The 14,444-nt window shown below is 42.9% G+C and overlaps 1 protein-coding gene and 1 long non-coding RNA gene across 5 annotated transcripts in view; one reads left to right on the plus strand and one right to left on the minus strand.

Annotated features, from left to right (window-relative positions):
* TET1 (tet methylcytosine dioxygenase 1) overlaps positions 1 to 14,444 on the plus strand; it is a 93,761-nt gene that overhangs the window by 40,178 nt on the left and 39,139 nt on the right. For all 4 annotated transcript variants that reach the window (XM_077350799.1, XM_077350796.1, XM_077350798.1 and 1 more), the window contains 2 exons: positions 657 to 747; positions 4,818 to 4,911. In XM_077350799.1, coding sequence (XP_077206914.1) covers positions 657 to 747; positions 4,818 to 4,911 — 185 coding nt within the window. The remainder of the gene's footprint in view (positions 1 to 656; positions 748 to 4,817; positions 4,912 to 14,444) is intronic.
* Positions 4,613 to 9,159, minus strand: LOC143843945 (uncharacterized). The gene is made up of 2 exons (XR_013233755.1): positions 7,923 to 9,159; positions 4,613 to 5,343 (listed from the first exon to the last, which is right to left on the minus strand). It is a non-coding gene; the product is annotated as an uncharacterized LOC143843945 (long non-coding RNA).

The following is a 14,444-nucleotide window of genomic DNA, read 5'->3' on the forward strand; positions in this document are numbered from 1 at the left end:
AGAGTACTTTAGGTGTTGTCAAACTAAAACACTGATTTTTGTCTCCATTGAGGCCAAATTGGCCATAATAGATAAGAAGATGCTGTTGTGTCACTCCCATCATATGTAGGTAACTACTTTAGGATGGATTTCTGGGATTCTCTTACCTTGTAGCTAGTGAGTTTTGAACAGGTTAAATAAAATGGTGGATTTGTTGTTGCTGACCTTTGTTGCTGATGTTTTGTGTCCTCCCATTGGGTTCCAGTAGAACAGAGGAGGAAGGACATACAATAGCATTTGCTATTGTATTAATAATTCACTGTTGTCATTAAATTATACCTACAGATAGTCTTCAGTCTGCTCAGGCTTTGAAATTTTATAGAAAAATAGTAAATGGTAGTGGTATTGTCAACGTGAACTGTCTCAGGCCAGGGTTCCATCTCAGTATTAGTCTTAGTCTACCAGCAGAAGGTTTTAGTAAATTGCTTTACCTCTAGCCAATGTGTGTGTGGGGGTCTTCTACTGACACTAGGAGAGTGTGAAACCGAGATCCTGATGGAGGAAGAATTTTCATGGTGGCATCCATTGGGAGGGATTCAAATTGATGTCAGAATGTGTGAGTCCTTATGTAATATGTAGATGAAACTGTTAATACCTTTTTAAAACTCTTTCTGCAGAACAAATTGTGGAGAAGGATGAAGGGCCATATTACACACACCTGGGAACTGGACCGAGTGTTGCTGCTGTGAGGGAAATAATGGAGGACAGGTGAGGAAAGAAGGAACCAGTGAACAAATATTTGGATACCTGTATAAACAGCATACTAGGAAGGGTGGATTCAATTTATTGTTTTAACACAACTTATACAGAGCCATGTCTTATTGTGCATGTCTGAATTCCAGCATTGGAATCTCAGTAACTGGAATGCCTGATCCAAGTATTTTCTTTACTTCATTAATACCCCACCATTCACCCCTGCAAGTGCCCAAAGTGACTCATAACATTCTACTTTGCTCTACAAGCCTGTGAGATTGGTTAGAGAGTCTGACTGGCTCAAGGTCCCCCATTGAGCTTCTATGGTAGGGCAGGGATTGGTCCCTGGCTTTCTAGATGTTTGTTGTTATAACCACTCATCACACTGCCTGTTAGCCCTGCCTGTTGAATCCTTCCAAGGGAGAGGGGCTGAATGCCTTCTAGTAAAAACTGCCATTGATATTAATGTTGGTTAGTATTAGAAGTTAGACAAGAAGTGGGTACAGGTGGTTGAGGGGCTGGGGAGGTCCAGCTCTTCATAGTGTTTCCTAAGGGCCGTATCCAAGACAGATAGTCAAACCTAGGAGGTAAATGAAGGGCAATGTGGCCAACTGGAGGACTGGCTAAAGGCCCATAAGGCAGTTCAGAGTACCACTCCGATAAGGAGGATAGCTGATTTCCTGCACTGATGAACCCCATGACTAAATACAAGAAGGAACATGGTCCCATTCAGACCCAAACCACACAGTTACTGCTCCCTGATAATGACCGTAGTCCATAGACTTTGTTTAGGTAATAGTAACATGGCTTCCAAAATCTTCTGAGCAGGTTGTTAAAGCGGGGAAGAAAAGGCATTGTTCCGAAATCAAGGTATCTACCCAACTAGTGCCTTGGTTCTGTGAATTTTATTGTCATTTATCACCATTGGGTTATGGGTACTGAGTGTGGAGTGCTTCAGTCCATAGCTCTCAGGAAGTTATGGATTTAATGATTTATTTGATAGGACACTGACTGTCAGTGAGTTCTGGCTGGCAGGGCTTCTTGCAGAAAAGTGCTATTAAAGAGCAGAACTCTGTTTCTGACTGGAATAAGGACTGACTCGTTTGAACGAGAAATTTCAGTTATTAGATGGGGAGAGGGTTCAAAATCAGACTAAGGAATAGTAGGGTAGTGAGTAGGAGGTATTAGGTCAGTGAGTAGGACGTATTAGTGGGTGAAGGATTCTGGTAGGATTGTTTAAGTGGAGTAGATCAGATTGATTGAGGGGAGTTTCACATTACTATTCTAAACTGGTTCGTTGTGGGTCTGATTTTTGAGTGAAGCGATCTAGGGATGGGAGTTTCACATAGTGATTCCTGCCATTAATGAACCATCTCTGAAGCTCCGTGGCCGTTTCAAACTTTCCCCCTACCTCTTTTTGCTGTGTGAGCTGCCCTCTGAGGGCTTTTTAAAAAGACATTCTAACCTGATGGCTAGGACTCCGTGGTGGCACCATTGGGACTGATTGACCACATTATAAGGTGGTCAGTTGATCCCGGTGGTGCTGCTAAAGCACTCATCTAAGAAGGTTTTTTCAAACAACCCACACCCCTGAGGCAGCTTGCGCAGCAAAAAAGGGCGAGTGAGAAAAACTGTGGCATAGCCAGAAGTGCAACAAAAGTTTTTGACAGCCCCCCCCCTCCCCGAAGCGATTCAGAGGCTCAGGGATGAGGTGAAAACCGGAAGATGGCAGCTTTCACCACTTGCGGTTCAACCATGCTTTGCTGACCTGGCACAAGCGAGCTTGTCTGAACAGGTGAACAAATATAACTAGCAGCTGGTAACTAAACTGGGTATGTCTGAAAAGAGAGAAAGAAATCTATCAGCAACCAGTTACAAAGGCAGTCTGAAAATCCTGTATGCCTCACCTGTAGTGCTGAGGATGATCTTGTGTGGTAAGCAGGGACGCTCCCTCCCCCCCCCCCCAGGCCAGGGGGAATTGAATAGGAAGGATGGGACAGTGGTGTTGCAGTTTGTAAAGAGGTGAGGGGAAGAGGAGTAACCTACTTTAATTAATTAATTAATTCATATTTATTTCTTGATTGATTTATTTGTTTTCCCTCGGTCATACTGTCTCAGGGCGGTTTACAGAATCTAAAAAGCACAGTATCACAATTAGCTATAATAGCATCAGCCAAGATTACTGGATCGATGATTTAGAATCATAGAATCATAGAGTTGTAATGGACCTCCTGTGTCATCTAGTCTAACCCCCTGCACTATGCAGGACACTCCCAAGCCTATTGCTCACAACCCTATCGATTTATAGCCTGCCAGGTGTTGGGTATTAGGAGGTGTCAGAAGCGGGAGGTAGAGCAGAAGAGGCAGGAGGGAGGCCTGAGATGTAGATATAATTGGCCTCAATCATAGGCCTCGTGGAAGAGCTCCATCTCACAGGCCCTGCAGAACTCAGAAAGTTCAGGCAGGGCTCTGATCTCTCTTGGGAGCTCATTCCACTAGGCAGGAGCCAGGGCCAAACACATTTACCTAGGTCCAGGGATCCTTAGCTGGTTGATGTTGCTTGACAGAACAGCTCTCTGGGGGACATACTTAGCCATGTATTGGGTAAAGCTGGTAGGAAACCCTGTTGGTCTTGGGGAAATATACACCTAGGGCTTCCTTTGACAAGTACCAGCCTTTCCTGATCTGCCCTTGCATCTCAAAGCCCTAGTTGCAGCAGTAGTCAGGTGTGATAAGGCTGAAGTCCTCTCTCAGAGTGGATCAGACTACCTGCATTCATGTCCTCATAACATCTGAGACGAGCTACAGTAATACTCTGTAAGCGAGGCATCTCTTGGCAGTTGTTGCATGATCCTAGTGGTGCAGAATTAAGGGTTTGTGGGACCCGTAGCACCAGACCCAGTTTAAGTATTCATGGGGCGTTAGTAGTCAGTGTAGTCAAACTTTATTGCACTAGGCCATAGGTCATTGCAAGATCCGATACAATTGTTAAAAACAAACACAGTAAAAATTACATACATTTACCCATACCTTCTGCTCATTAGCCCGCAGTATTTGCCACAAGGCCAGCTCGAATCTTTCTTGCGGCCAAAGCAAAGGTGACACAAACGGGTCCGTATCGGAGAGCAAATACCCTAATCTATCATGAGCAGAAGAAAATGCCCCAGAATGATTTTATTTAAAAATTTCCTCCTTGGATCTGTATACAGTGGGAATTCCAGTAGATAGTATGGCAAATCTTCAAATGGGGTGTTAGTAGAATACAATTGGTGGAAGCAGCCAGACTCAGTGGGAAAGGGTGTCGCTCTGAGTGTTCTTAAAAAGAGAAAAGGGGGGAGGAGAGAGGCTGTGGCCCTGATCCATGAGGGTGAATGCACTGTGCAGGGACCCTGGAAGTGTGGGGCCAGTAGCATGTGCTACATGGTTAAACCAGCCCTGACTAAATGTACTCTGATAGTAACTTTTGTCAGCATGCCAAGTTATAGCATTGTGCGCATGAGAGAGAGGGGTCTTTATCAACTCCACTACAAGACTCCAACATGGAAGTTCACCAAAGCCCGAGTTTTAGGAGGGAACTGTTAGACCTCCCAGTATACTTGAAGCAGTAAGCAGTGGCTGAAGAATCGGAAGTATTTCAAGAAGGCAGCAATGATGCACAAAAGGTCATCCCCTGCCACAAATGTGGTTAGTCTTTAAGGTGCTGCTGGACTCTTGCTGTTTTGTGCTGCTGGAGACAGATGAGCATGGCTACCTGTCTTGATCTGCTGACATTTGGTAATGGTGGTAAATTCTGATGGGCTCTAGGGTTTTAACATGGCTGTTTTATTCAGTGGCATTGAATTAGGTATGCTCTGCTAAATACATAAGACACACCAAGAAATACTTTCTATATTCTGGTTTTATTACATGAAAAGTACTGTGAACATACTTTCTGTATTCTGGTTTCCCCAAAATGAAATGCCATCTCCAGTCGTATCTTCACGGCAGGGAGATTTGTTCCTACAATAGCCCATAGTTAACAGAATTAATTACGAGAAAACGTCATCATTTTCCCACCATTTCTTATAATTTCCCCCTTTATACAGGTATGGAGCAAAAGGAAGCGCTGTAAGAATAGAAGTAGTAGTGTATACAGGGAGAGAAGGAAAAAGTTCCCAGGGGTGTCCGATTGCCAAGTGGGTAAGTTTTTATTTTGTAGTAGCAATATATGTATTGGAATGCTAGAGTTTTATTTTCTTCAGTATGTGTGTTAAGTGCTGTCAAGTAGCTTCCAACTTACGACAGCCCTATGAATGAATGTCCTCCAAAGCATCCTATTATTAACAACCTTGCTCGGGTCTTGCAACCTGAGGCCTGTGGCTTCCTTGATAGAGTCCATCCATCTTAGGTCGGGTCTTCCTCTTTTCCTGCTGCCGTCAACTTTTCCTAGCATTGTTGTCTTTTCCAATGACTCTTTGTAACGTAACCAGAGTGTGATAGCCTCACTTCAGGCATTTTAGCTTCTAGAGAGAGTTCAAACTTGAGTCCATTTATTTGTCTTTTAGATAGTCCACGGTATCCATAAAGTGACTTGTCAAGGATTCCTTGGCAGGTCCCCGGGAGTTCCTAGAGCTAGTGTGCACAAGAAAAAAAAAAGCCTTGCAAAATACATAGAGTTTATTTGGATACTATTCAGAAATATTTTTACCTCTAGGCAACACACCACTCTAATATCGCACAGCGAGGAAATCAAGAAAATGTAGTTTAACATTTAAAATCTGCACTAGAATAGGTAAAGGTATCCACTGTGCAAGCACTGGGTCATGTCTGACCCTTGGGGTGACGCCCTCTAGCGTTTTCATGGCAGACTCAATACGGGGTGGTTTGCCAGTGCCTCCCCCAGTCATTATCGTTTACCCCCCAGCAAGCTGTGTACTCATTTTACTGACCTCAGAAGGATGGAAGGTTGGGTCAACCTTAAGCCGGCTGCTGGGATTGAACTCCCAGCCTCATGGGCAGAGCTTCAGACAGCATGTCTGATTCCTTACCACTCTGCATCACAAGAGGCTCTTTCTGCATTAGAATACACAATCCCAAATTATCTTTAGGCAGCATACAATTCTAAAATCATAAGCAAGAAACAGGAAGATGTAGCTTAACTATCTAATATTTTTGAAATCTACATCAGATGGTGCTGTCTACGACTCCCAAAGTCAAAGGCAAGCACTCTCTGCATTGCTGTCCATTGCAATAGCAGCATATCATAGTCCAGGCTTTTAGTCCATCAGAATACATGCCAGGTTTCTTCTCCTGGTTCTTGGCCCAATTATAGTTTTTTGGTCAATCTGCATCAGGTGATGATGAAAATCCAATCTGGCCATGTTCTTGCTGGAACCCTCTAGAAAATTACCTCATCACTCCTGATTCTTCCCCTCCCATCCCGTGGGCCTCAGGTTCTCACGATGGGCCAGTTATTCCATTGCTAAACCTGGACTTGAAGATGATAGGGGACATATAGGTAGAGAAGCCCAATTCACAACACCTGCAATTTGGAATGAGCCTTCCACTATACACATGAACCCTTGGGAGGAGTCAAAGGCACTTTGACCTGCCGGGCCTGTAAGCTGCTTTTCTTCCAAACAGTTTCCCACAAAAAGCAGGCTTGTATCATTGTTTTTGCTGACAGTATTGGCATGTATTTTCTCAGTCATTCTTAGAATGCTCGTAGGTAGGCCATTATTACCCTCAAATTTCAGATAGAAGGGGCTGTGCCAGTGACTTTATGTTTAGGCTGATCACAGTTGTTAACCACTGTGTTACTCCAGCTCTCAGTCAATTTATGTCTTGTTTATAAGTGCTTTTCAGGCCTTTATGTTAAAAAATACAAAGTTATGCATATTGCCTTTGGGGTATATTTCTACCCCTCGCCAAATTGCAGGTATTAACCCCGCCCCCCTAAAAAAAAGCCCTGCTTGATTTTGAACTTAATATATTAGAAGCCTAATGTAAACGTTAATGGATTTTAATGGAAAGTATCTGAAATTAATAATTTCTAACATTTTTGTACCGTGGGAGATATTTCTACCCCAAGAACATTGCTCCCAGTTGTGAGGTAAACATGTGGAAGAGCCACACATTTGCCATGCAGGTCTGTATTGTTCCAGGGCAATTTCAGAGGTGTTTTATGAAAAAAAAAAAACCTCATCCACGACATGGGCTGGGATTGAAAACTTCCCTAATGGTGAATGGCAAAAGGCACAGATTTCTGAGATTGTTGTTTTGTTTCCAGAAAGAAAACCACAAGTGGCTGTAGCTTGAGGACATTGTTTGCTACTGCAAAGGTTCTAGAGCCACATTCCTCTGCATTCTGTCAAAAAAGTAAAAGCAGATATTCCCCACCAGGGTAGTTTGAAGGTTCTAATGGCCCACTCATGTTTTTACTAACATCCCATGTGGAAAACGTACTGCATTTGCAGACAAGTCCTTAAATGGGGCTTATCACAATTCTATAGTGCAATCCTAAGCATGTATATGGGAGGTCAGTTGGACTTAGTCCCTCTATTTTGGATTGCATCCCTATTCTTGGCTATTATCCTGCCTTTACAAGGACTGTTGTTTTGGTGTTTACACAGATATTTAGGTTAGGGGGGGGCATTTCATTAGTGAAAATTTGTTTAGTCAGTTGCATGAACAGACATCAATGTTTTATGGCATTGCCATCATTAGAACAATACATACTTGTTAATTTAAATGTTTGATGCTTGTGCTAGTGGGAAAACCAGATTAAGTTGCACTGTGAAAGAATTAATTTTTAAAAATGGTACCGAGTTACATTTTTTAGCAATATCTGCCAACATTTCTACAAGTGCAAGTGATTCCACAAAGTGATCTTCTCTTTGGTTTTTATTTTGGGATACCAGGACTAGCTTCTGGTAAAAAAAAAGAAGAGAGAAAGAAATTTAAATATATTACAAGACAAGTAAATAAATAAATATTGAAACAAAAGTAAGCCATTCTGTAAGTAAGAAGTAGGACAATTCTTCAAGTATCATAGGTTTCAGATGGAGTTTTACCCCCAGCCTCAGCATCAAATCATGTGTTCCATGTGTCTATCTGAATAATGCTTGTTGCAGGGCTAGAGGGCCGACAGTATTGATTCCTGTTGTTTCTTACAAATGAAACGATGATGAAATAAAAAAAATATTGGTCACCTGCTCAGTAACATTCTTGGCTTCATGGAATATTTAGTGGTTTGCCCTTGGTCAGCTGTCTTGGGATGCCAATCCTAATTCGATTTAAGGCTTCAGTTGCATAGATAGATATTAGTTATGTTATTTACAGTAATAGTGAAGTGCATCGTAATGCAGTTCTTTACGTATGGTGTTCCTTTAAGGTATTTAAGGAAGAGGCGAATTCCAATCAAGCAACGGGATTCCCAAAGTGATGCATCCAATAAGATCAAAGGAATAGAGCGGTCCAGGAGACAAGATGCCGTATCTTGCAGTTCTAACTTGGCTTTAGAAATCTGAAAGCAAAGTCATTATGTGACTTTATACAGTTTATATATAACAGTCATGAGCAACAGAAGATCTAAATAAATGTGGAAAAATGCAGCAGAGAATTGATGAAAAAAAGCAAAACAAGATTCTTCATAGTAATGGTCTTACAGTTGTAGGGTTCTTTCCCCCTGTGACAGTGACAGTGAAGTGACAGTGACAGTAACAGTGAAATGCATTGTAATGCCGTCCTTTACGTGTGGCGTTCCATCAAGGTATTTAAGGAAGAGGCGAATTCCAATCAAGCAATGGGATTCCCAGAGTGATGAATCCAATCAGCTCAAAGGAATAGAGTGGTCCTGGAGACAAGATGCCGTATCATGCCGTTCTAAAACTACAACTTGGCTTTAGAAATCTGAAAGCAAAGTCATTATGTGACTTTATACAGTTTATATATAACAGTTATGAGCAACAGAAGATCCAAATAAATATGGGAAATGCAGCAGAGAACTGATGAAAAGAAGCAAAACAAGATTCTTCATAGTAATGGTCTTACAGTTGTAGGGTTCTTTCCCCCTGTGACAGTGACAGAGAAGTAACAGTGAAGTGCATCATAATGCAGTTCTTTACATGTGGCGTTCCTTCAAGGTATTTAAGGAAGAGGCGAATTCAAATCGAGCAATGGGATACCCAGAGTGATGCATCCAATAAGATAAAAGGAATAGAGCGGTCCTGGAGACAAGATGCCGTATCATGCCGTTCTAAAGCTACAGCTTGGCTTCAGAAATCTGAATACAAAGTCATTATGTAGTTTTATACGGTTTATATATAACAGCCACGAGCAACAGAAGATCCAAATAAATGTGAAAAAGTGCAGCAGAGAATTGATGAAAAGAAGCAAAACAAGATTCTTCTTAGCAATGCACTTACACGTGTAAGGTTCTTTCCCCTTGTGACAGTCACAGTGAAGTAACAGTGAAGTGCATCATAATGCAGTTCTTTACCTGTGGTGTTCCTTTACAGTGTTTAAGGAAGAGGCAAACATATAACAGTCAACGAGCAACAGAAGATCCAAATAAATGTGGAAAAATGCAGCAGAGAACTGATGAAAAGAAGCAAAACAAGATTCTTCATAGTAATGGTCTTACAGGTGTAGGGTTCTTTCCCCCTGTGAAGACTGCTATAATAAAACTCTACCCCACAGGGTTTTACAAACAATTCTGGAGGACAGAACCCAGGCCTGGATTTGGAACTCTGTGAGAATGAGGCAAACCGGTAGGAACAAGAATGAAGAAACACAAGATTGTTGACCAGTAATTGGGGGGGTGTTAGGTTTTGTGTGGTTTATGCCCAAAGACAAGCTTATAAAACACAAAATATGGCACTACAGAAACAGAGTTAAGGCATTGGACCCAGCAAACCCAGCTGACTTTGTGTAACACACTCCGTTTCCAGACAAGGAGACTTAAGCACAGATCTGGTATCACCATTCATAGAAAATCGAATTACTTGATGAACTTGCCTGTTCTCTGTTCCTGGAAAGTCAAGGGCAAGTCAAGGACAAGGATTGTTTGATTGGACGCTCTACTTTATCAAGTCAATTTCTTATGTAAATAAATATGTTGGATAAAAGCTGTTTTCTTTGAGGCTCTTCTTGCACCCCTGAGACGGATGAGAAAAATCTGTCTCTTACTGACCTCCGCCATTTATTTGAGTAATATTGTCGGAGGTGCTTGATCATTGGACTTTAAATGCACACTCCAAATATGCTGACCCCTTACAACTTCCAGCTCTGACTATCAGCCTTCAGAAACCTAGCTGACCAAGCTTCCAGCTCTGTCAGAAATTATCATTTCTCAGCCCACAGCTCCTATTGGTTCATAGCACTGCTGGCTTTGGCTTGGATGTTGCCGAGACGCACTTCTTTGCTCTGGCCTGTCACAGCCACTCTTCCCAGCAGTGCAGAAATTCAGAATGTTGGCCATGCTAAGCGTTTCATGTTTATGGCCATGCAGCAGGCTGAGTTTGAAAACAGACCATGGATATGTTACTCTGTACTGTTTAATGTCACAGCTGTTGGAATGAGTCACTTGCAGTGTTTTGCCCTGATTTGCACATAAACCAATAATCTGATATTTAAAGTCTTAAGATCTCTGAAGTAAATGCCATTGGCTTCATTATCTCTTGTGTGGAACTGTGGCATCATTCATAGAAAATCTAATTACTTGATGAACTTGCCTGTTTTTCTGTTCACGTAAAGTCAAGGGCAACTCAAGGTCAAGGTTTGTTTGATTGGATGCACTATTTTATCAAGTCAATTTATTATGTAAATAAACACACGCACACTGGATAAAAAGCTGTTTTCTTTGAGGCTTTTCTTGCACCCCTGAGACAGATGAGAAAAATCTGTCTCTTACTGACCTCCTCCATTTATTTGAGTAATACTGTCAGAGATGCGTGATCAAGAAAGCAGGTGCTGTTTTGTAACAGAGGTGTCTGTAGGCTGCTAAATTATAAATGCCATTTTCTTTGTCTCCGAAAATTCAATCTAGCCATACCTAGAGAAAGCAATTGAGCATGCGTGGGCTCCAAATTAATGCGAGGAACTGCATTTTATTTAAATACCATAATGGCGAGATGTGACTTTGTCAAGTGAAGACTCATGACTTTGAGAAACAATGTAGAGAGCTCTGCATCTAGTTTTCCTAAGTTTTCTTTTAAAAAAATCCTTGAAGGACGTTTTAATTTTGAATATTACTAGTGTTTTTTATTTTTAAGTTTGCGTTTTAGCACAATATAAATATCTGTATAAGTTGCCATTGGGTGGCCTGCGAGTTTCTGGCACAGGCTTTGCTGTGAGCTTTAGGGCCTGTTAACATCAGGTTTTCCCTAGAGCAGAAGCAATTGTATTGCACCTTGCCAGCCAAAGGAGTTGGGGCCAGTTGCCAGGCTGTGTCTGTGTTCATTCTTAAACTAAAACAGCTGCAAATACGAACAAGCAGCAGTTGGTTGGGCCTGGTGGACCCAAGGCCCGCTAAGCGTACACAACAACAACTGTGGCTTTGATGCAGGGAAGGAGTAGGAGGTCTCCCATCCAGGTATGAGCCAGGGCTGACTCTGCTTAGCTGCTGAGACCTGACGCAATCAGGCTGGCCTGGACCATCTGGGTGTCAGAGCAACACTGAAATTAAGCGGCTGCAGTGTGCTATACATGGGTCCGTTCTTTAAAAATATCCGGAAACTTCAGTTGGTACAGAATGCTGCAACTATGATGCTAACTGGAGCGGATTGTAGGCAACCTTTAACTTCCCTCTTGGCACACCTGCATTGCTCCCAATTTATTTCAGAGCCCAATTCAGGGTCCCAGTCTTCACCTTTTCAGCTCTATCCAGCTTGGGACTTCCTGTGCCCATATGAAGCTGGCCAATTGCTATGGTTGTCTTCTGGGGCCCTGCTGTGGGTGCCTCCACCTTCTGCGATTAAGTGGGTGGCACTCCAAGAGAGGACCGGAACTACAGAACTCTCTCCCCAGTGATATTAGTCTGTTGCTCTCCTGCCAGCGGCGAAGGCTTTTTTGTTTTGTCTTGCGTTCCCTCGGGAGTCCTTCCTTCCTGCCCTGCTCTGTCATTATTGTCTGTGCTTTTATATTTCTATTTTAGTTTTTCTTTTAATTGTTTTTATGAAGCTTGTTTTAATCGCTGGCTGCCTTGGGGACCCCAACAGAGCAGATTTTGTGAATAAAATGAAGCCATAATAAATCCCACAAGACTGCCCGCTGGCCTTCTCCTGCCCTTCAGATTCAACAGTCCCACGTGCTAATTGTTTATACTGACAAGGGTGCAGTTTCACTGCCTCCAAAGGCAGTTTGCTTGCCTTGTTGGCAGAATGGTTTTATAACTTCTGTTCCTTGTGCCCTATTCTGTGATGCAGGTGGTTAAGAGAGAACTGTGGTCCGCTCAAATGGGTTGTAAAGTATTCCTGATGATGATGTTACTACAAATGGAAATTCTGCATTGGTTTTGAATGAGGTTTGTTGCTTTTGAGAGAGAGAGAAAAGGCAGTTCAGGACGATCTCTGGGGCCTGCTGAACTCCTGATTTATGTATAACTAGTATTCAAGCCCGCTGTATTCTGAATACAGCGGGCGCTAGGCAAGGGAGCCCCTGGCAGCCGGGCGCAGGGCGGCTGGCGGGGGCTCGTTGGGCTGCGGCCTGAAGCGCCTCCTGACACGACAGGCCGCCGGCAAAGCAGCAACTGCGGGGCGGAAATTGGAGGGACCAACCCTCCGATGGTCTGTCCAGAGGAAGTGTCCAATCTGGACCCTTCCTCATCCCGGACACATCCCGCCCCTAAAGCCCTTACTCTTTTATTTAGTCCACGGCGCCCGCAGCGCCGCGGGCGGTGTTCAGATCAGTACATCGGAATATAAAGCAGCCTTTCTCAACTTTCTTACCATTGAGAAACCCCTGAAACATTCTTCAGGTTTTGGGAAAGCCCCAGAAGTGGTATAATGTACAGAATATGGTTGGGAAGCGTAACTGTGTACACACCCATCTGCAACCCGTCCCCTTCAAGCCCATCATTGGCTATCTTGGGAGGAAGGGGCAGGTTCATATCACCCAATAAATGTTTAACAGATTTAAAACACGTATAAAAAGATTAATGAACCACCCATTTGGAAAACCCTTCTCCGGCCATCAAGAAACCCCAGGTTTCATAAAACCGTGGTTGAGGAAACCTTGTAGAGTATGACTGAGGAATGGAAGAGTCACAATGTCTCCTTTGGTGGCCTCCTTCCAGTTGGGCTGCTGGTCGCTTGCTTAAAGAAATGAAGGGCAAGGAAGTTAATGGGTGGGGCTTATTTCTCGAATTCTTTAAGCTTTTAAGACTAGCTTCTTGGAATTCTATCTAACAGACATGGGATGTAAGAGACATGTGTTGCCAGGTTATGGCGCATTGACCTGCAGGGGAAAGTCTCCTTTTGCTGATATTGTCCATCTTGAAACTCCGTCAAGAGCCTGCATCATGTCAAGTGAGCCAGCGCAGTGTAGCAGTTAAGAGTGGTGAACTGTAATCTGGAGAACTGGGTTTGACTCCCCACACCACCATATGAAGCCTACAGGATGACCTTGGGCCCGTCACAGTTCTCTCCAAACTCTTTCAACCATACCCACTTCATGAGGTAACTTGTGGGGAGAGGAAGCGAAGGTTTTGAGACTCCTTTGGATAGAGAAAAGTGGAGTGTAAAAGCCCTTTCTTTTAGCATTTCTTAAAGATCTAAAGGGGTTCAGTCTCTCTCCTTTCCCCGCCATGCTTGCCTACAACAGTGCTCTGCGGTGATCTGCTTTGATATCAGGGGTTGGGGATATTTAAATATTGTGTCCCGTTATGGTCGCTGCAGTTCAAGAAGGATATTGACAAGTTGGACCGTGTTCAGAGAAGGGCAACGTGGATGCTTGAGAGGTTGGAATCTGTGCCTTATGAGGAGAGGTTAAGAGAGGTGGCTATGAGTAGCTTGGAGAAGAGGAAGGCAAGAGGTGATAGGATAGCGGTGTTTAACTAGGCAAAAGGTAGACATGTTGAAGAGGGGGTCAACTTGTTTTCTGCAGCTATAGAGACGAGAAGCAGTGGGTTTAAATTACAGGAAATGAAGTTCCACTTAAATATTAGAAAGCATTTTCTGACTGTGAAGGCTATTTGTAGGTGGAATATACTGTCTTAGAGGGTGGTGGAGTCTCCCTTTTGTGGTCTCTTCCAGCTCTCTGGAATTCTGATTTGCAAATTATTGTTTAAAAAATTAATAAAAGCTTATCTATCGTAATATTTTGTCTTATTGCATTGATATTCTGTCTCTTCACATGGTAGTTGCCATGGCAAGAGGGCGATTAGAATAGATACAGGAATCTCCATCCTATAGCTAACAATGGGAGATTGGAAATTACTGTTCTGCAGCATTACAGGCTGGAATGCAGCAGAACCAAAAGTTCTGTTTGGAGAAGATTTGCCTCTCTTCCTTTGTAGCTTAATGAAGATGCTCTTAACATTAATTGCATTAATTATGCACTGGCCTAATTATCCTGCTTGTTGGGAAACAGCTGTGATTACCGAGCAAAGCAGAGAGGTAAGCCTTCTATTTCTAGGTGTGGCTATCTAAAACGTGATCTTATTCATCTTTCCTGTGCTTTTGAGCTTGTAACGGTAGTCATGTCTGTAGTTTGCTGTGCAGTTCAGTGTTGTA

This window comes from Paroedura picta, chromosome 8 (assembly GCF_049243985.1).
Source record: "Paroedura picta isolate Pp20150507F chromosome 8, Ppicta_v3.0, whole genome shotgun sequence".
NCBI lineage: Eukaryota > Metazoa > Chordata > Lepidosauria > Squamata > Gekkonidae > Paroedura > Paroedura picta.